Genomic DNA, 13,361 nt, shown 5'->3' with positions numbered 1-13,361 from the left:
TATTATTATTTTCTTTTTAACATCAAAGCAAATACTGAAAATATTTTATGGCTGGAAGAAACAAGTTCTGACATTTAAAAGTATTTAAAATTTTAAAGATCCCAAAGGGGTTTTTTTCCAAGAGTTCCCTGATTAGATACCACACCTCATTTTGTAAGCATGAAAGCACTAGCTAATTTCTGGGTTTAGAATACAAATTTGAGGTCCCTAAAATCAATGTTTTCCCTTTGCTGTTTTTACCTGTGCCTATTGCAACCTGTGTCAAATGTAAAACTCCCCAAAATTCACACTTTGATTTGTGTTCCTTATTCTGGATTCTGATGGCTAAGACAATAGTAGATATAAGCAAATAATGCTGAAATCCTTCTCAGGCTCAAACTTAGCATCTGCTTCACATTTATACCCTCCCACCCCCTTTAATTTCAGTGATATAGAATTTATCAAGCCTGTGGTAAATTGCTCCAGTAGTTAATTACCTTCATTTATGAATCTGGACTTTTATCTTTATTCCCAGATGAGTCACTAAGAACACAGTGAAGCACAATGTGAAGTAATTACTACTGCATTTATTGCTATTTATACTCCTGGTAGCCATTTTCCGTCTTGACCCAAAAAGTTATTGCAGATAAAACAAATGCTTTATGTGTACTAAAATGATATATTTTGGAGCATTTTAGCCTTCATTGTCACTTTCCCCTTTTGCAGTCAGGTATTTGTTTAGTTGGCATTCTTAGTATTGCAGATTTGACTAAGTCATAATTTAGCCATCCTTTAATTGTAAATTACAGTAGGAGTGCTCTGTTTACCAGGGAAAGCACTGAGAGACAGGAACATCAGGAGATGTTGGGGTTCATGATCTTGTGACTGAACTGTTGGGCTGTTGGGTTGCTGAATGAGGATTAATGACATAGTTAAGTAAAAGCTTGAAGAACAACTTGATGAAAACCCCCAAGTATTATGAGACAATAGTGTGTCTCTCATCTTCCCTGCCCTCATTTAATTTCTAATTTTACATAAACATGCCCAGAGCTGAGCTTCTTGCATAGTTTTAATGATTGTATGTGTATACATATGTGAAGTTTATATAGGGATCTGAATGGTGGGAGCCTTGGTATTTTAAGAATCCTTCTCCCAGGATCAGAGGTATTCAGAAGGGTTTGGTGGGTTCTGAGGATGCAAAGCCAGCCCTCTGTGGCTCTCAGTATGTGTTTGAAAGGGGAGCCAGAGGATTAGTGTTGGGGAGACTCAGAGTAGGAACAATACTACAGTGATTGCTGTCGGTGACCCCTGTAAATCCTAACACTTGCCTGGCTTATTTGTGTTTTTCATGCTGCTATGTTGGTGCTGCACTAAAAGCTGCAGTTGTTAATTGCAGGGCTTGTGGTGCCAGGATGCTTTTTAACATAATTGGTGGATTTCATGCACAAACTTCTAGGAGGGGGAGTGGAATGAGGCAAGCAGGAAATCGGTGCCATCTGGCAACCTGCACAGACACGGAGGCACAGTGCCACAGTGCCACAGTGCCACCGCTTGGAAGGAGCCCCGCCGGTGCGAGGTGGGACTGCAAACCGCAGGGTGCACTTGGGCTGGGCCTTGGACAGGAGGAGTTGGTTATTCCCTCCCCTCTTGGCTTTTTGGCTCACAATCCCACTCGGAGTTTTGTTCTGCTGCAGAAACAGTCCCTGCTACCATGTGGGAAACCCAAAGGAAGGTGTCTGGCGAGGGGCACAGGCTCTCGGTGTGTTTGCTCTCCGATGCCCAGCGGTGCCGGCCTGCGGGAAGCAGCACACTCAGCTGTGTCCCAGGGAGAGCTCCTGCCCACCCTCTTGTCTCTAAAAATGGAGTTTTGACTAGATAAAAACTTGAACGTTTTGCTGAGCCAAAATACTCTCAGGTTGTTTCATTAATGCTTTGCAAAATAAGTGGGACTCCAAACGTAATTCCCAAGTTCAGGAATGAAAATAATGCAGAAGGAGACTACAGATCCAGACCCAGAATAGCTGTGTGAAGTGAAAATTGGTAATTATAAACTTACTCACTGAATTCCTTATGTTTTAAAAGAGAATTCCAGCACAATTATGGCAGCTCTGGACTTTTATGGAATAGGAGATTTTTATTATTATTTTTTAATTAGAAATGAAATATTTAGGTATTTTAATAGCTATGCAAGCTGTTCTCTTTTTGTTAAATAAAACCTTGTCTTTAAAAGGTAACTACTTGCAGCTCTCTGAACAAAGGAACTGTAATGTTATTAAAGCTTTTCCCAGTTTTCCAGACGTACAGCCCTGGCTGTTATTGAAAGAACAAGCCCACAGGCTCTTCCTTTAATGAGCTGCTTTGGATTGTATGTCCATAATTTATTAATGTAATTGCTTTATTATTACATTTGTATGGCTGAAAGGAAGCTGTCTCTAATGGCCATAGAATTTCATGTAGTATCTTTATAAAAGATGCATTATTAGTTGGTGAGAAAAATGCATGTTGTACTACTTCAGGCTTTGTGTTAAAAGTACTGCTTTATTAGTTATTGCATTTCACATATAATTATTTTTAAAATTTACATGGTAATTAGGTATATTTATGTCAGACTAGAATGGATATGTATTTGAATTTGCAGTGTATAGGTAATATGGATTTAATTGTCGATTTGTTGCACAATCAATGAGTTTAAGCTGCTGTTCTACTTTAAATATATTTGAAATAACAAATGAGAATAACTTAGGTGTATTTTTACTCTTCTAAACTTGGACTGCATTATCATCTAAAATGGTGTAGTGTACAACTAAACAAGATACAGGAAGCTTTTAGTTTTAAATTTTCTTGTTTAGTAGAGAGGTGTCATAAAAATGGTTTTCCAGTTATCCTTAATTTTGTGTGTATTTGATCTCTTTAAATATGTTTGCTGTATATCTTAACACTGTTAAAGATACACCTACATATAGTGAACAGAACTCAGCAGGTGACACAGGGAGAAGGCAGGTATTTCAGGTACAGGGTGTGGGTGCTTAGTCCACATTTTTAATGTTGAGGTACTTGGAAGATGTCACTGCTTTGTCCTTGACAGTGTGTCTGTCCAACCCTACAGATGCCAGGATATGAAAATTATCTCTCAGTAAGGCAGAATGAAGGAATTTGTCCTCCTTTGTATACCCATATGCCAGCTTACCTTTATGCAGAATATCTTGGGTTTAATTATGTTGAGATACACTGTGCCTCTGCTTCCCACTTCTGCTGTGTGAACCTGTGCACTAACCTAGACAATTTTGGCAGGTGCCAGTCAGTGGTCCAGGAGTGGAGGACAAGCCCCCTCATCTCCCAACTATGAAAACTCTCTACACTCCTTGGTAAGAATTGTTGAAAGCAACATAGTACTTTTTGCTTAAGAGTTGAAGGCTTGGTTTTGTATAAATCCTGCATATCATTAAAGGAAACAGTAGGATAGCATTACAAATGAATTCTTTGCTAACAAATGGCCTGTTCAGTTGAACAATATAAGACGTGCAGGGTGTGTCTTTCACCATCTGTTCCTTGGGCATCAGGCTTCTGTGCTGAGGACAGCTGGTGCTAAAGCGCTGTTATGAGATTCTGGTACCTTTTCACAAATCCATAGCTAATTCTTATCTAAAGTTCAGTCTGGAGAAAGATAAAGACTTCATGCCTCCGCATTTGCTTGTCCTTCCCTCTCTCTCCCTCAAATGGTTCTCTCGGGCTTGTTTGCATTACATCGTTAGTAAAATATTAATACATTTTATTTGCAATTATTGTTTGTTATTGGGGAATGTTCATTCATTAATAAAACATCTTACAGAAAAACACACAGGCAGTAATCTGCAGCATTGTAAATTTTCTTCTTTTGAGGATTCAGCAGAGGATTTAAGTTACTGACTTCCTACTTACATTTATGATACAGCATCGGGAAGGAAAGGGGGAAAATTTGAGGGAAGGTTTTGATTACCTGTTTAATATTTCTAGTTTCCACAGATGTAATTTCTTTTTTTCTGTCTAACAAGAATAAAACATAAGTTAAATCAGATTTCTTTTCTTCAGTATTTTTGCAATTAAATATAATTGTTATATACATCTTACGATCCTAACATAACTGCAGTGTTAAATATTAGCCTTTTCTTATCTTAATATAATCAGATCTCTGTTGCATTAACTTGACTAACAATTTATTGCTGACATGCACATCAGCTGTTTCCTCACCTCTTTTTTGAATTAATCTTAACCTGTGCTTTGCTTCCTGTTCTGTCTTGACTTTGCCAGAAAAATCGAGTTGAACAGCAACTTCACGAGCATTTGCAAGATGCAATGTCCTTCTTAAAGGATGTCTGTGAGGTACTATTTCACTTTAGATGGTGCCTTTTTGTGTTTCAATTAACGCTTCCTTCGGATTCCCCATTAAAAACTTAGAGTAGTGTATGACCCATCTTTTTACTTCAACATCCTGCTCTTTCAGTTTCTAGAGAGCTGCAGTGTCAGAATTGGTTTTGCTTTGGAGTTGTTTTTTTTTGGTCTTCCTTTGAAGGGAAAGTAATTTTAAGACAAACTTTTCTACAGTAACACAAAGAACTCGCTTTTATTTCTGAAATATCAAATCTGTTTGAAGATCCATTTTAAAAAATGATAACTTAAAGTTTTGTCCAGTTTTTTTTGTAATACAGGTTCTCAAAAAGCCACTGCCTCTCTTAATTGTTTCCAAAGTGGTGAGGCTGATTTTGTGATCGTTCTGGCCTGCATTAGATAGCTTATTTTGTAGCAATTCTTTTTTTCTTGTTCATGCCATGTAATAGCAGCTGAGTAGCATTAACCTTATAATAAGCTTCACTCTTAAAGCTGCCACCTATTTGTGGAATGAATGCTATCTTAAGCAAAAATCTCCAGATAATATTTTCTTTTTCCTGTTTGTTTGTAGTGCTGGTAGGTGCTCTCTGATACTATTTTGATACTACATTTCATCTTCTGCCTTTAATATCTCTGAGGTAGAATCTGTTACACCGTAAGGAGCCTGCAGATTTCTCCAGTAATGGCTGTTCCTGTCCCTCTTGCATCCCAACAGCAGTCCCGGATGGAGGATCGCTTGGACAGGCTGGATGATGCCATCCATGTTCTACGAAATCACGCTGTGGGGCCTTCAACAAGCCTGTCAGGTGGCCATGGAGATATTCACAGTTTATTGGGACCATCCCACAATGGGCCAATTGGGAGCCTGAACTCCAACTATGGAGCATCCAGCCTTGTAACAGCCAACAGACAAGCATCCATGGTAATGATGCTTTTAAACATATTTATGCAAAGCAGTTACAGCTGATGCATTTTAAGTTATCACAGAGCCTAGTGAGTTAAAACTGGGCTGTAAGACTAATATTTACCAGGAAGAAACCACTTGAGATTCCACTGGAGGAAAAGATGGCAGACAGCTTGCACCTGCTATGGGTTTCCAATTAGACTGTTGGGGTGGGGGTGGACAGAAATGAAGGAGAGGAAAAAGATGGGAAAACTTAGACTTTGGCCTGGTCAGTGGCCCATAAAATCCTGCTGTGACCATATGCAGAAAGCTGAAACTTTCTGCTGAGAGCGTTTCAGCTTATACATGCATTTTTTCCAGATGTGTAATAATTGGCAGAACCGTTTTCTCCTTGAAATGGTGAATAGGGAGATTGAATGGGAAAAGCAGTCAAGAAGGACTGAATTTCAAGTGTTCTGGTCTGGAAAAGCTGTTTATTGTAAATTGGAACTAGTCTTCAATAGCAGATGCTGGCGGAGGACTGGGAGGAAGCTGTTGGAATGTGGAACCATAGTGTGCGCAGGCTCAAAATTTGAACTTTATTTTATAAATGAAAAGGAGTTTGAGCACAGCTGTAGTGTAAGTAACAATGGGAAGGAAACAACTTTTAGATTAATCCCCAAGAAGAGTGAAATAATTCAATCCATCTCTTTTAGTTTCTTTAAAAATGTGAACTGTTCTGAAAAAATGCTGTTGAGCTTTTTATAGATCAGAAATATGCTAAAAGCATTACACAGTAAACTAATCTATTTGTAGCATTTCTCACTTCCCTTTTTCTTCCTTTTCATTCCTCCCCTCTCAAAAATGCTTAAAGGAAAAAGAGCTTTTAAAAACATGCTTGTTTTAGTGGTGCCATGTGTTTGCATGTTTACAGCGTAATTTTAAAGACCAGTTACATGCTGTGAAATTTTCTGTTATAAAACAGATTCACAGCTGGGTACTGTGTGATCAAGGCAAAATTTCACCTATCATCAAAATAATTAGGTACCCCAATTGCTGAAGGGTTTGTATTCTATAAAACAGAATTAGTTCCAGGCTCTCCCATTCGCACGTCACACATCCATTTATATTAATTTCAGGACCACTGCAGTAAACATCAAAAAGAACTGGGGACTTTCTATAAGCTGTGTGTGTTTGGGGGCTGTGGGGAGGGGGGACTTTCCAAATGCACATCCAACTTTAGGTTTCTATACAAGTTCACAGTTGCTTTTAGTAATGAAGGAAGTGATGCATAAGTACTGTGGATTTTTTTCTTAATACTGACTGAGATTTAATATTTAAAGAATGTTGTTAAAATTCTACCATCTTCTGGGATAGACTGAAATTTAGTCATATAAAAGAAAGCTTTTTTTCCCCTGGTCTTGATGCTGTGGGGTAAAGTGAGTGACTGAAACTGCAGTGACAGACTTGTTCTCTGACTTGAGGAACCTTCCTATACTGCTCAGCCAGACACAGTCAAACGCAGATAGGGACAAAATATATATAAAAATCGCAGTTTCTCTTTTAACTAAGCTGTGATAAATATTTTATCAACTCAGTTTATATTAAAATAGTTGAAAGCGGAAAATGACTCTCCAGAATGGACCAAGGTTCCTTGATTTTCTCAAGTTTAATGTGGTTGTGTGACTCAGATGTAATATAGACTTGATTTATCATCTAATGATTTGACTGGCAGATGTTTGTTGTCTGTTAGAAATAAACTTAGATTAGTCCAAATCAAAAAAATACTTGATTGTACATTTCATCCTCACTGGGTGAAACAAGCTTCCAGATCAGTTTTGGCTTGAAAAGTGAGTCAGCTGAAGAATTTCTTGGATTAACCTTAATTTTGTTACATCAGAATAATTGGCTGCAACAGAAGGCATCCTGTTGTGGCCTTGCCCAGTCCCCAAAGAGTGCCCTTTGACATCATTTGCAATTGCAGGAACTCAGCATGACTTAGGATGGAGTCCTGAGATAGGTCCAGAGCAGAGGTTGGCACATCTGGCTGCAGAGCAGACCGAGTGGTTATTAGTGCTGACTGCATTGCAGCAATGCCCCCCAAGTATGAGGGGGAATTCTTCTGCAATAACCAATTAATTTCAAACTATTATTCACTCTTAGGTTGGGGTATTTTTAAGTAGTAAATGTGGAAGAGCAGAGAGCTTGACACACAAGTAACTGAACTATAAGGTCTAGACTCCATCCAGGATTTAAATACTACTTTACTTTAGATGACTTCCAGTAAATTTTAGGAAAATAATTAGTATTGGGCTAACAGTGAGAAATGTCAACATTGATAAGGGCGATTACCTATGATTACCTATTTTTGATGTTTTGTTTGACATAGGGTCAGGAAATGTTCATTGGAATTCAGCACTAAATGAAACTTCCTTGTTGAGGGAGTGTGGGATCTTTACACAAAACATTTTTGCTCTTTAAAAAAAAAAGGGAAAAAAATTAATTTAATTTCCCTTGAAGATGATGATCTTGGCAGAAGGAGCTAGGAAATGAGTAATTTAACTCCTTTTTATGTAATTAGTGTAACCAGGCATGGTTTTATTTTAACATTTGCTTAATTTTTGAGCCAGATTTATTTTACAACTCTAGTTGACTTCATTTCCTGCTTGCTCTGAATGGTCTTGTTTTCTTTTTAGCTGGGCTGGCCATTAGACTTATTCAAATAGATTTTTAATATCTCAAACTCATCAAATATTTGCTAACTGGCCTTTGAAGTTGATTTGTATTTTATTTCATGTATTATTGAAAAGTTAAGAAGTAATACTTTTTGTTCTTATTCAAGCTGCTTTTTATTTGTCATTGTAATACAATGGAAAAAGAACAGCCTGAACTGATTAAAAATAAATAAATAAAAGGCCTGGAAATTTAGTTAAGGATGAAACTCAATCCTTAAGTCACAGGGTTTTTTCAGGTATAACAGGAATCTAAGAAGACTGGTGATCTCCTCTTTGTGCCCTGTGCCTGCTGTCAGAGAAGCACGAAAGGGCAGTTTAAGCAGCTTTGCCAACACCAACCTCTGCTCTTGCTCAAACCCTTCCGGACTGGGTATTTCTCTACAGAGATTATGCTCCCACTGAATAACTTTGAGTTGTCTGAAGTGTAAAAATCTTGATTCCAAAGCCATTTTCATTGTCTTAATTATGCACCCCTTAGTTAAAATGGTGTTAATGACCACAGCCAGATCGACCAGCTAGTATGGCTTGAAAGGTGCATGTTTTAAAGACCCAGAGCAAGACTGGTATTTTTATTTTCCAGTTCTCAAAAGCTTTCATTGCCAGGTGCTCCAAATGAGTAATCAAACTGAAGTGTGAGCTGCAGAACCGATGCTAACAGGACAAAGGTTGTCCTCTCCCCACGTGTCACTCTCGGTTCTCCTACACGCACTCGTGTGTCATCAGTGCCCATGATTTGTCTAGTTTTTATTTAGTTGCCTAAAATACTTCACTGGTTTTCTGGTTTTGGATCCCAAATGTTACCACTTAAATCAACCGAAATACATTCTACACTCTTTTTTTTTTTTTTTTTTTTTTTTTTTTAACTTGCAGTTGTGAGCGGGGCTGCAGATTGTCCTATGTACAAGTTTTTATTGAAATGCATAAAAATTAATAACAGTTCCCCCGGTAAATTACAACTTACAGACTCGCATGCAGGGCTACTGTTGTGCTGGGTTTACCGAGTTGTGGCTGCTTTGATTTGCTGTAACCCCGAATGCCGGGTTGGCATTGTGTAGAGGGAACATGCAGAGGGGAGTGATTTAAATAGGTTTGTAACAAAGGCGGTGTCTGTGCTGGTCGCTCCTCAGACTTGAACAGAGTGTTTTGCCCGCACAACCGCGAGCTCTGTGGTGCAGCCCAGCCTTCCGCTCGTCTCCCATTTTGTGTGGCTGAGGAGCCTGCGGGGTTTTCTTGCGAGGGATCATGGAAACAAGGCTGGATTAGCGCATGGGAGAATGAATTAACTCGCAGTTTGTTTGCTTCTGAAATGAACTGCCGGCGTTGCAGGGGCCGTGCGGGGCCCGGGGCCGCGGCGATGGGCGGGCGGGGCGGCCGTGAGGGGACCGAGCGGGACCGGAGGGGCCCGGGGAGCGGGTCCTGCCCTGGAGCGGTGCCCCTGGGGCCGGACCTTGGCGCTGGGGAAGGGTTTGACTCAGAATTGCTTATAAATAACGGCGATAAAACATGTCGGGAGCTCGTTTGTTGCGAGGCCGCGGAGCTGAGGGGCTCAGACGCCTTTCAGAAGACTTAAAGGAAGCCCGAGGTTGCTCCATTGAAATGCAGATGGGGACAGCCCTTGTTCTGTGAGTGCGAGTCCGGGGGAAGGAAAGCAAACTAAATTTTCCGAACTCGATACTTATAAGATACTAAAGACCCAATTTGCTACCTCGAAGCAGTCACCGATCAGTTGTGCCTATAGAAAACAGCTGTTGGCCTCTGCGACTTTCAGCGAGTCTTTTTGATTTGGGTTTTTTTGTTTGCCAGTTTGGATTTTGTAGTGTATCATGGATCAGAGATAAAAATCATTGTTATGGTCAGTTTTGTAACGTTTTATCTCTTTAAGATTTCTGTATTAATCTTGTTAATCTGAATTGTATGTCTGTCTTGGTTTCAAAGGACTGGAACATGGACTTGCATTCAGTTGTTATTTCTAATCTATTTTCTGTCTTTGTCAGAACTGATTTGCTAATCTATCGCCTTTAGATTAGCTCTAGATTTAAAAGTTGCCAGGGTTCTGGCAGCTGTTATGTTTGTACATAGCTTTAAGAAATTTTTGCCTTTTTTAAGAAGTAGACTTCAGAACAAACCTGGCCCTGAAGCGATTAATAGTCTGTAGCTTGAATAAAAGCACCCTCAAGTGTTAGGACTAAGCATGACCAGAAGAATAAAATAAAACACACAACCTGCAGGGCAGAATTAGGGGAAGACTCGTTTTTGAAAGTTCGGTGTGGAGAATGAGCTTGACGTTCCCATGTTAAAGAGTTTTGTCTTTCAGGCTGAAAGACCTGAGCTCTGCTCCTTCCTCCCAGCAAGTTCATGGCTCTCAGGAGCCAGGATAACTGTATCCAGAGTAGAACTTCTCACAAACAAAGCCTATTACACGCAAAGGAAGATAAAATATACTTGAAATAGCAACAGATATTCCACAGAATACAAGAGGAGATTTTCTGCAGAACAATAGATACAAATAGCAGCCCGGAATGACCTGATATTAGTTGTGGGTTGTCGGGGGGGTTCCCCCCTTTCCTTTTTTGTTCCTGTGCATTAGCTTACAGGAACAAGTGTATATTAAACAAAGGATAAACTTGCATAAGGGTATTTATCTCTCTCTGGGTAAAACCCATACTAAGACATGAAAGGTAAAAGCTGCATTAATTACTCAAGAGGGATTCAAAGCTCAGCAGTTTACTAGGATTGAAGGATTTATTGAAAAACAGTGGTTCTCATGTGTAACTCCAGGCAATAAACCTATTTAATTAAAGGCTTAATCTTCTAGTTGACATGTTTGCTACTGTTCCAATAAAAAGCTTCATCTGTAGCCAATTTTTGTAACTATACAAATAATAGTAGAATCCCTCATCTTTGTTCAGTTTTTTAACTGTTTAATTGTATTATATTGGTTATAGTATAAATATTTAAGGACTTTTGTGTCTTTAGGAATCAAAAGCTTTAAATAGTCTGTGTTCCAAATCATTTAAGTACATGCAGTGTGTCTTTACCTCTTTCTCAAACAAAAAATATTTTTTTAATAGAAGTTGATAACAGTATTCTGTATTGAGCAGCAGTTTTTTAACAAATTGCCTCTTCAAGTTAGGTATGCACACTCATGGCTGTCTTACATAAGTACCATTAATTCAAGTTATGCAAAATTAGAATTTTTCAAGACTCTTCATCTCAATGCTTGCTGCTCAAATTTATTATGAAGGGGCAGATTAGGAAATAGGTGGTAAGAGCAGTTAGATGCCTGGATTATTTTTGTATGATATGATTCTGTAATGGGACTAAACTAAATGTGTTTAGCTGAGAAAGTAGGAAAATGAGAGAGAATTATTGAAGTGAATAAAATAATGTTTTTATATTAGATCCAGTACTTTCTTAATCCTGTTTCAGCAAACAAGAAGTGATGCTATTGATATGTTTAATGAGTGTACGTGTGTCTTTATCTGTATCCATGAGTGTAGGGCAGCATACACATCTTTCACATGGGGTGAAGACTATTATTCCCCATACTTTTAAGGATCAAAATATAAGTACTTGCAAGCAGAAGTTAATCAGATCTTCAACCCCTCAGGTGTAAAGCAGGGAGGAAATTCCATAGTGTTCTATGGGGAAATACTGAAAAAAATTTTGGACAAGTTGCTGCTTTATTTCAAACAGGTGCTGGTCACTGCTTGGGACACAACTCAGTCCAGCAAGGGGTAAGAGGTGGTTTAGTGTAACAGCATCTTTCAGCCAAGTGTTTCCTTTCCTGAGGGAGGACTTTAACTCAGGTCTCTGATCCAGCAAACACTTGAAGTCTTTTAAACTTCTATTTTTGGATTGTTTCTTTGAATCACGTCTTTAATAGAAACCTTTGCTTTGCCTTACTTTAGGTTGGGACTCACCGGGAAGAAGGTGTCAGCCTCAACAGCAACCACTCAGTTCTTCCCAGTACAGTTTCTGCTCAGAGCACAGAACTAAATCATAAAACACAAGACAGCTACAGAGGTAACTTTCCAGTCCTAAATGCTGAATGGGGTCTGCAGCAGTCCAGAGCCAGGGAGGCTGTAGATCGTGGTAAAATGGCAGCAGTGCAGGGGATGGGGACATAGATAATGTTGAAAAATAGAAATTAATCATAAATCCTATATACCAGCACTGTTAGGGATTCCTGCAACAATTCTGTGTGCATCCCTGTCTAAGACTTGTCCCAGTACAGTTTCAAGAGAGAACTGCATGACAACCACATTTCTTCCAGCTTAAGGAGCCACGATCCATGTGCAGAGCTGTGGCCATGTCCGGATCATCCGGGAGGGTTGTGGAGTGAGCTGAGAGCAGAGCTCAGTCCAGCCAAAAGAAGGAAACCATTCCACACCAGTGTTTACAGTTCCTTCCAGTTTTAGCCTAAACAAGTAAACTGCAGAAAACAGATATCAGCTTATTTATCAGTGTGCCAGCAGCACTGACAGAGGGGTGTGTTGCACATTCAGCCCAAGCCTCCGTGGCAGTGCAGCTCTGCCCTTAACTGTGCAGCCCAGACATGAGGTGCAAATTTCCTTACTTCACTAAAGGTCCTTTTGTCTTAAACACTGTATTTTCTCAGATTAAGCTGTTACCAGTCAAGCCTCTCTGTGAATTGCAGTCACTTTATAACCCATGACACGTGTCCAAGTGCAGCAGTGTTACCAGGATTTGTCGTGTCTGTTGCCCGAGCCCAGTATTTCCTATTGTGTTCCCAGGCTTCTGCTCGGCTCTGGCCTCTCATCCACATTATCTGCTTGAGGTTCTGTGAAATGTTCAGTGCTGTGACACTCACTCTGCTCTCTGGTTCTTGCAGCACTGTCGGGTGGCCTACAGAGCCAGTCTGTGGCTATAGGTCCAACAGAAATCAAGTCTGAGCATAAGGAGAAGGATGAGAATATCCATGAACCGCCCTCATCGGATGACATGAAATCAGATGACGAGTCCTCCCAGAAGGATATCAAGGTCTCCTCCAGAGGCAGAACAAGGTGCATTGCTGACGTGACCCAGAGAATTTGTGCTTTGTTAATGCTCTGTAGCCTGTTGTCCTTAAGTTTGATAATGTAACCAGTGCATGTACCAACAGGCACTGAAAGAGAGAAAAGGTAGAGGATTTTCTGGGAAAATCACCTGAAAAGTATACATTCCTTTAGATTAGTGCCATGCCTGATATCTGCCTGTACATTTAAGTAGTAACAGGTTCAGAGGGCCCTGCCCAGCACAGAGGATGAGGAATGTTAGAAATTTGTGATACTTTGTACCTGGGCCTGGGCTTTGCCTCTCAATGTAAGTTTGTAGCGAAGGAGAGCTCCAGGCTGATAACCTGGAGCCTGGGGTGAACACCAGGGCTGAATATCCCT

At 39.7% G+C, this 13,361-nt stretch overlaps 1 protein-coding gene across 9 annotated transcripts in view; it reads left to right on the top strand.

The window, feature by feature from the left end:
- TCF12 (transcription factor 12) overlaps positions 1-13,361 on the top strand; it is a 159,944-nt gene that overhangs the window by 138,935 nt on the left and 7,648 nt on the right. For 4 of the 9 annotated variants that reach the window (XM_064668225.1, XM_064668223.1, XM_064668228.1 and 1 more), the window contains 4 exons: positions 3,271-3,344; positions 5,060-5,266; positions 11,874-11,988; positions 12,818-12,989. In XM_064668225.1, the coding sequence (XP_064524295.1) occupies positions 3,271-3,344; positions 5,060-5,266; positions 11,874-11,988; positions 12,818-12,989 (568 nt within the window). Of the gene's footprint in view, positions 1-3,270; positions 3,345-4,266; positions 4,339-5,059; positions 5,267-11,873; positions 11,989-12,817; positions 12,990-13,361 lie in introns of all 9 variants that reach the window. The other 5 variants (XM_064668220.1, XM_064668222.1, XM_064668226.1 and 2 more) reach the window with 3 other exon arrangements.

The sequence above is a fragment of the Pseudopipra pipra genome, chromosome 12, assembly GCF_036250125.1.
Source record: "Pseudopipra pipra isolate bDixPip1 chromosome 12, bDixPip1.hap1, whole genome shotgun sequence".
Taxonomy (NCBI): domain Eukaryota; kingdom Metazoa; phylum Chordata; class Aves; order Passeriformes; family Pipridae; genus Pseudopipra; species Pseudopipra pipra.
The sequence above is the reverse complement of the archived record's forward strand: the minus strand, read 5'-3'. Positions and strand labels throughout refer to the sequence as shown.